Source organism: Onychomys torridus, chromosome 11 (assembly GCF_903995425.1).
Source record: "Onychomys torridus chromosome 11, mOncTor1.1, whole genome shotgun sequence".
NCBI classification, from domain to species: domain Eukaryota; kingdom Metazoa; phylum Chordata; class Mammalia; order Rodentia; family Cricetidae; genus Onychomys; species Onychomys torridus.
The window spans coordinates 49491304-49500530 of record NC_050453.1 but is presented as its reverse complement, the minus strand read 5'-3'; the positions used below and the strand labels follow the sequence as shown (position 1 = coordinate 49500530).

Below are 9227 nucleotides of genomic sequence, written 5' to 3'. Positions count from 1 at the left end.
ATTATAGTATAACTATATTACACTAGTAGACAAAAATCTCCAAACATGTCAGTTCATTTGTATTATGCTGGGCTTGGAAGAATTTGCAAGTACGCAGGGGATAGTCCATTTGCATGTGTTTAAGTGTTGGTTTTCCATGATGAGGGGGAGGCAAGATTTTTGTCTACCAAATGAATAGTTCATGGAAACAAAGTAAGTCTCTGGTGTTTTCCCTCCGTTTTGTAACTCTCAGCCTCAAATAGATAATGGCAGTGGACATAAAATCTGCAAAAATAAAATGGAAACACAATGATCTGTTGAATCATTACAACCTTTCCTATACAGAAATAATTTATTTTTGTCACATTTACATAAATAAATCATTTAGGAAAATAAAAATTTTAAATTTTATTTGGATATTATGGGCAAATTCTAGCAAATAGAATGAGTGAGCAAATAGATTCTTAACCCACAAAGGAATAGATGATACTGCAATAACTTTTTGCTTTATGGGACAGTCACTGCTACATTAATCATCATTTGCAGTTGATTTTGCCTCTTTTGTCTCTATTTCTCTTAGTAGGAGAATATAAAATCCACCACTCATAAGGCTCTTTTCATATACACATGTCTATGTCAGGTGATTGTTGAGCCAAGTAATAGACTTTGAAAAAAATTGGTGTCTGGAACTATCAGGCTTATCCATAAGTGTGCACACATCCATTAAGTTTCTTTTTAACTTGAAAGCCACAGTAGTTTAGACAATCATCACATTATCAATTATAGTTCACAAGGAACAGCTGAATCCAGCAAATAAAAAATTATGTTTAGGTTCAGAACTTTTCCTTTTACAGAAGTGAGGTTTTTGAATAATGCAAATGGTATTTAAAATGATGTATGTGATGTTAAGCAGTCCTCAACTTTGTGACATAAAAATATGTATATTTTTCTTGAAATTATAATGTATAAAATTATTCACTTATGGTTGAAAGTATATTTGTCTTCATGAAGTCATTCTGTATTCTTCCAGTAGACTTATAAGTACCTAATAAAATGCCTAAATTTGTAACACACAATTTAGATATTCACATATATATGTACGCACACACACACACACACACACACACACACATATATATATATATATATATACACACACATACATATGAATTCTGATGAAGTAAAAACATTTTCTAAACCCTACAATGTTTTTTATTGTTAGTATATTTTAAATATTGTAGCCTTTTAGTGTACTATTTTCTTTTACCTTTTTTACAGGAAAGGCAGCCATCTTTTATGATTTCCAACCTGTTGGCTATTTACCAGTTTCTTATAAATTTCTGACTTTAGAAAACGAGGAAATGAATCCTTGGCCATGAGGCTATAAATTAATTTCTGAGCCTCATCAAAGCATTTTGGAGTTGGTTCAGCAATATTCCTTGAGATGAGATCTCTGGTACTGAAGTCAATGTTAATCTGTAGAAAACAAGGTTGCATATAATTACATGAGATTTTTCAAACATGGATGACTTATCAGGATACATATATTGCTGAATTTTTGCAAACACATACTTATTTGATGGAAAATATCAGCAAGATCATGCATTTATTTTTGACATGATAAACACATTCTTGGTTTTAAAATTGGTCATAGCTTGAGAGGGGGTGGCATTGACAGGAAACAGCTGAAGCTGACTTCTAATATTTTAAAAAGGCAAAATGAAAATGCACACAAGACACATTATGATTTGAAATATCTTTTCTTTTATACCAGCTTATTTTTTTCTAACATTGATCTGAATTCCAAATGTGTACTTTACCTAGGAATAACTATAATATCCTAGATTGTATTTTACCACTCCCCAATGTATTTAGCAAACTTTTTGGACTCCCATAGAATTGCTTTTCTAATTTGCTTCTTCCTATTTAGCAAAATGAAATCAAATTATACCTTTTCTTCACTACCATTATTCCTCTTGAAGACTTGTGCATATGTTCAAGTATATACACACACATACAAACAATTAAAAACAAACAAACAAATACCACAACCATTACCACAGCAAGAAACCAAAACCAATGTTGTCGGGCCAGGTGGTGGTAGCACATGCCTTTTATCCCAGCACTCAGGAGGCAGAGGCAGGCGCATCTTTGTGAGTTTGAGGCCAGCCTGGACTACAAAGTGAGATCCAGGAAAGGAGCAAAGCTACACAGAGAAACCCTGTTATGAAAAATCCAGAACCAAAACCACAAACAACAAAACAAAACCAAAAAACAGACAAACAAAAAAACCCCAATGCTGTGTCTCCAGAATGGTCTAAGAGTTCTATTATTATTATATTGGAACACACCATTCTCCAGAAGGGCCCAACAGGGTTCTATTTTATTGGAACACATCATTCTTCAGAAGGGCCTAGTAGAGTTCTATTATATTGGAACACACCATTCTCCAGAAAAACTGTTAAAGTTCAGACCAATTTCTCTATCCATATTCCAGGATATTTGAGCAGCAAAAGTTTTATCCAAGGTAACTGAATTAAACTAAAAATATTCTTGACATATAAAATATATTTGCATCTTAATGTTATAAGCTCCCCAAAGGCAGGTGCTGTATCTCATTTATCATCATTTGTAGTACTTAGCTGAATGTTCATCACATAATAAGAAATCAATAGATATTTATAGAATATAATGAGAATATCTCAGGAAAAAATGTGAGAACTGATAAAGTGCTACAATTTGGGAATTTGGTAAAGAAAAACTTATAAATTCCACTTATGTAGCACTGAAGTGAGGCTAAGTGATAGGTAGACAGAGCTGTAATTAAATCTAATCAACTCCTAACTTGCCTTGTGTATGAGAAAATCAAATCTATACTTTTAATTATCCAGGCAAAAAGAGAACAATAAAGGCTTGTAAAGAGTTACATTTATCAATGAATAAATATCATAAAATATTTTAGTGACCATTATTATTTTAGGGAAAATATTAATAAAAAATAATGAATTGGGAAAGTCATCAAAAGAGCATGATCAGGCCTCATATACTTTCCTTTGATGAGGATTTCAGATACTCATTGGTCCCAGATCCATCTATATTTTTACCTTTTTGATCAGTTTCTTTGGTCCTTCTTCAAAGATCCAAATAAAATGTTGAAACTTCATTAAACATCCTCAGACCTGGAATTAGTTGCTCCTTCTTTATTTACTAGGGCACACGATCATTTTCAAATCTATCCTCTAAAATTGATGCCTAGTCTATTGATAGTCAGATGATATAACAAGAGGAAGATCCATTGGTGGATCCAAGTGACTGGGCTGTCTATTATGTGCCAAATGTTTTCTCTATTTTTGCGACAGACATCTGGTGAAATACAATTTGTCATAATTAAAACTGAACAATACAAAGTCAGATCTAAGAATTTGGAGAAAGATTTCTGACAGATAAACAGTGCAAAATCCTGATGCAAGAAAGAATTTGATGTTATAAAGAGATACTTGCTTGGTTTGCTGGTATGTAATTTGCAAGAGAAGAAACTGGATTTCTGAGTAGTGTGTGATTTGAAGAAGGCCAAGCCAGGTATAGTGGCTCTTATGTGCTGTGATAAAGAATTTAGCCTTCATTGTAGTAGAATGGATGAATGAACAGTGACTACTCTCAGGAAATTGTCCTGTCTTGCAAACACCCATGCTAACCTGTTTCTTATAAGTATCATGTGTTATAGAGATATGTGAATATAAGCTACAATTTGTTTCCTCATTGCTGAAATTTTTCAACAGCATCTTTAGTGATTTATATCCCCCTGATGATATGTGGAATAACTTAACCTCCTATTACATTTAGACATTCTTCAGAAGAGGTTTGACTGACCATAGCATTAATTGGTGCCTACTGAATAGTTATATATACTGTTTCCAAGTCACCATTATCATTACCTTCACTATCATCATACCACCTTTGTGATCATAACCATGTCTGATGTATGCATTCATGACCTTTGTGGTGTAGTCCTGAGTTACCCATTTCTTTTGTTCTATGTCCACTCTGCAGCCAACAGCTCTACCACTGAGATGTACCCCCCCTGTTTCTATGTACACTTCATACTCTAAGAAAGCTAGGAAATTCCCAGCATATTCTCTGTGTTTGGCTACTTCTGCACATGTTTTTCATGTTATCCTGCTTAACAAAATTGGTTTTCTTATATAAGTCTTCCATAAGACTTTTTTTGTCTTTCAGATTAAATTGAAGTAATATTTTCCCTGTGAGATTATGAGCAGATTAAAAAAAATCGTGATCTCACAAAAGGTTTTCCTCACAGAGAATCTGTCAGATATTTACACTTTCTGCATTCATCAGATGGCTAAGGACCCAATAAATACATATTATAAAACTCAAGTGAAGAAATGGTTGTATATTTATTTAAAATAATTCCGAAATTTAAAAAGAATTCCATTTAAATCTATTAATTCTAATTAATATTATTTCCAAAATGTATTCATTTCTGACGTGCTTGCTTTCCAGCCAAGTAACTGCCATCCTCAGCTATTGATAACACAGTGATGAGCATATCTTTGTTCCCAGGAGATAATAAGTAGTTTTATGAAGATGTGTCTTGGCAATTAAGTTTAATGTCAAGGACAAAAACATCATACCCACATGTTTATATAAATGTCATTTTTTTCTTCAACTTCTTCAAGCTTGACACACAGAAGTCATCCTTGACGCTTCTTTCTTCCTTAATCACCAATAATTAGTGTGTGTGTGTGTGTGTGTGTGTGTGTGTGTGTGTGTGATTATGTGTGTGTTTCTATGTCTGTGTAAATTGTGCCTTTGATCTTGGAGCTTCACAGTAATGTTTTTCATTTTCACTTTTGTCTAGGTTTAACTACTTAAGGTCTTTCCTTTCTCTTTCATATTTCATATAAAATCTTTTCTTCACAACACTATGTAATGTATTAGCATATCATTTTTACCAAAATGCTGTTTATTATATAAACATTATGGAATTCCATTAATTTTCTGTGATATGTATGTGAAACAACCCACTGTGACATCTGAGTCACAGTATCACAGAAGAGATATCTCTGTTGTTTTCTTGTTATTATGTGTAATTTTGATGTAGAAGTCTTGAGAATTAGGTTTATGTTTATAAACGGATTTGTGTATGAAAGCTTTAGTCATTGGTAAGAGTTTAATTTTGGTTATCCAAGAAAGGAGACTTGTTACAACAAAGGCACTCAACAGTTCAAGGGATGAAAATTAACCTGTCTTTTATTTTCTATCCTACCCATTTTTTTCTAAATTGTTCATTTTCTACATCTCTCACAAATAACAGCAGAATGGATATTAATTTCCATTAGTCTGTCCTCTTTTCTTTGTAGTTTAGTTTTCTTAGCAAGTCTATTTTATCCAGTGACAAAGATTTTGAAAAATGAATTCAATTAAAAATAATTTGTAAGAATATATAAAGATGATTTAAAACAGGGAAACAATTTCAAGTGGAATGTAAATACTGATGTGCTAATTGTTCTCATGTGTATCCTTTATGTTAACTGTCACATACAACTATAAAATGATGTCATTTATGTTCTTATTGTTTAGGAAAATGTATTAGATACTTTAAAGCTCGCCATTTTATATCTGATATTCCCTGAGTTTAGCTCATTTAGGGTGTTTATTAAAGCATTGTGTGGAACTGTGCTAAAAATGTGAGGTTGTGAAGAAATTCATAATGAAAAGTCAATCCAAAAGGAAAAAAAATGCTTTCAAGAAGCTGGTCTCTCCCAAGAATATGAGGTTTGAAATGGCCTTTGAAGTATCTTTATGAGTAGGAAATATGAAATCTGGGGCATGCCTGTGGGAGGACTCACTGAAAGAAGCCTGCTGGGCTTCAAAGTGGGAGAGGCAAGAGCTGGGTGAGTTAAGCAGGTGGAAGGCCCTGGAGCACTACACCACTTTTATGTATAGTGAGCATAATGATGAGAATTTTAAATAATGTGTTCACATTATTTAAATAGTGACTAAGTCTGAGTGGCCCCAATAACAAGGTCTCAATACAGGAAAGATGATCTAGAAACCTTATCAGACAGGTGGGCAATAGATGGTGGCTTAGAGAGTGACACTGCAGGCGCATCTCATGCATTTTCCAAACACATTTAGTAATAGGACAAAGAGGACTTACTGCCCAGTCATTATGACCAGAGAGAACATTTTAAAAATGTCAGGGTTTGGGGCACATTCTAAACGATGATAGAATTGCTTGTTAGATATGGACTGTGAGGAAAAGAATAAAGAATGGAGAAGAATGTAGAGATGTTTACCATGATTTAGTCAAAACAATGGCAAAACAGAGTTGCCACTAACTGAGATTTAAAAGTTGTTGGTAGATGAAAGCTTTGAATGGGAAATAACACTCAGCGCTCAATTTTCATACATACATACATATATATATATATATATATATATATATATAATGTATTAACAATATAGCTATTAATTATATCAAAGTAAATATATAGCAATATATATTAAAATATAAATTAATATTCACTTTTGCTAATATACTCTTTGATTTCTGGTACTTTGAGAAACAGTAATTTTATTTGCTTATATTTCAAAATGTTATCTTCTTTAACTAAGACTACACTGCCAATCTCAGAAAATGGGACACAAGTCTGTAATGCTTAGGAAAGGACAGTGTAGATTTCTTCACAGGCACTTAAAGGTTTCTAAGTCCTGTTTTTTTAAAAGATCTTGGTGCGGTTGACATGGATAAGTCTGCACTGAGATGGTGGTTCTCAGCATGATGTTTGTTGTAGTTGTTTTAAACATTTTTGTTATATGATCCAGAAAATTTTCATACTCATGAGCATTGGTTAGCTGAAAGTTATGCAAGACAAATCTATTTCTGTTTTCTCTACCAGCATTTTTATATTTCAACTTTCAACAAATTGTTTTCACAGGAAGAATGTCTTTTAAAGTGTTCCTGTTGGCTCTCTCTTTTGACTCAGAACTGTGCTTTATATATATTTACATAATTTGAATGAAGTTTTCAGTTCTGCTCACATTCAAATTATGTGGCTGTTCCTCATTTAGGATGTATAGTGTAGCAAAGGATATAAGCATGCATAAGTGAAAGGCCTTACAAATCCTGAGCAGGTAGCTTTGTAGACCTCATTCATGGCAGCACTTAAAAATCACTATTTAATCAAAGCCATCTCTAATCATGTTTTTGGTTACTTAATTCTATGTAATCACTACTAACACTTCTCATATTACTTCATTTTTGGCATCATTAAAGGCAAATAAATACCCTGATATATATTATCAAAGGTTGTGATTAAAGAAGACATATCCTTTTGCAGCATGTACAGGAAATCTGTGCCTGCTCAAGACTGTATCTGTTTGTTATCAGTGGCTTTGGTGACAGAAATAGATGCCACAAGTTGGGAGGCATTGCTAACATTTAAATGAGCAAGAAAAAGAAAGGGAATAGAATTAAAAAGCACCTTGATTAATTAGACACGTAGTCAAAGCAAAGATGGAATCGAATAAGAACCAGATGCCTCTTCAACTTCCGTGGGAAAAGGAGCTGACACATAGGAAACTATGATGCACACAGATTTCTAAATATATATGCTGGGGATTTTTTTGTTCTTAGTATGGCTGGGCTGGGAGGGAGTCCAATTCATGGCTTTATCAGCAACATTGACTTGGTTGTCCCAGGTTAGAAGACACAAGAACACAGGGAAGTTTAAAGAATGCATGAGGTTTGTGTATTTAATTTGAAATGCATACTCCTGAGTCTTCCTTGAGAAGGGGAAATAGAAGAGATATTCTGGGTGGACTGGGGTGGGTGGGCATGGGAACTCGAGAGATCTGGTTGTGGGAGTGGGAGAAGGAAGATACTGAAAAGATGACTGGAAAGGGGGCATTTTCTGTGTCATGTAGAAACTGTATACAGGGGAACTCCCATAAATCTAAAAGGTGACCCCAGGTCAGACTCCTAGAAATAATAAAATACATAGCCTGGACTGGACATCCTCTATAATCAGATTGGTGACGACTCTAATTGTCATCAGAGAGCCTTCATTCAGTGACTGATAGAAATAGATACAGAGACCCACAGCCAAAAATTAGGCCAAGTTCAGGGATTCCTACTTAAGAGAGGGAGGAAGGATTGTAGGAGCCAGAGGGGCCAAAGACATCACAAGAAAACCCACAGAAACAACTAACTTGGCTCATAGGACCCACAGAGTCTAAACCAACCATCGGGGAGCCTGCACAGGACCAACCTCTAGAATTGTGAAGCTTTGTCTATTGTGTGACTCCTCACAATGGGGGTAGGGGCTGTTGCTAATGCTTTGGCTGGCTCTTGGGAACCTATTCCTCATACTGGATTGCCTTGGCCAGTCTAAACACAAGGGGAGGTGTTTAGTCTTATGGTTGATATGCCATGCTTTGCTGATACCCATGGGAGGCCTGTCCCTTTCTGAACAGAAACAGAGGGAGAGTAGATTGAGGAGCTGGGGAGAGGGAATGTGAGGAGAAAAAGGAGGGGAAATTGTGGTCAGGTTGTAAAACAAACAAACAAATAAATAAAGATATTTGAAACCAAAGCTTAAAAATCTACAATTAGAAGACACATTCATGTCATCCTTTGTTTCCTAATGCCATATTTAAGCCTGAGTTTCATAGTCTAAGATGTCAAACAAATTAGAGAAAATATGAGAAGGAAAATGAAATATTTCATAGAAAAGATGATAGATTTTGTGTGACTGTTTTCTTCTGCCTTTAGGATAAATATCAAGGCTCCAAGTCTATGTCATAAACACTTGAAAATAAGGAGCAGGTCTAGAGAAGGAATTTGAAACCTAGGAGCATAGGCTGAAAACATCTTTCCTCACTGATCCCGGTGCCTGGGAGGCTCATCATCATCATTATGATTTTTTTCTCAATATCTCTAAAGTTCAAGACATTTTTCTCCTGCACCATAGATGCTAGTAACATTTCTCTAAGGCAGTGAATGAAGGTAATGATGAAACAAGACAGTCCACATAAAAGCACTTGGCAACTATTCCAGTTTCTTTAGTCATCAGTCTCTATTTCTGTTTCTGTCATCTATCTGTCTGTCTGTCATCATCTATTATCTCTTGCCCCCCTTTTTAAATAGATCCCTTTAATTGAATATAGATTAAGTGGTAGTGCAGAATGAAAGGCAAACTGAAAATTATAGTGGCCTCTCTTAC

At 34.5% G+C, this 9227-nt stretch overlaps 1 protein-coding gene across 1 annotated transcript in view; it reads right to left on the bottom strand.

Moving 5' to 3' along the window:
* Nucleotides 1-1251: 1251 nt before the first annotated feature.
* Nucleotides 1252-9227, bottom strand: part of Rgs21 (regulator of G protein signaling 21) — a 47788-nt gene continuing 39812 nt past the window's right edge. Inside the window, exon 5 of the mRNA XM_036201744.1 lies at nucleotides 1252-1455. Coding sequence (XP_036057637.1) covers nucleotides 1252-1455 — 204 coding nt within the window. The remainder of the gene's footprint in view (nucleotides 1456-9227) is intronic.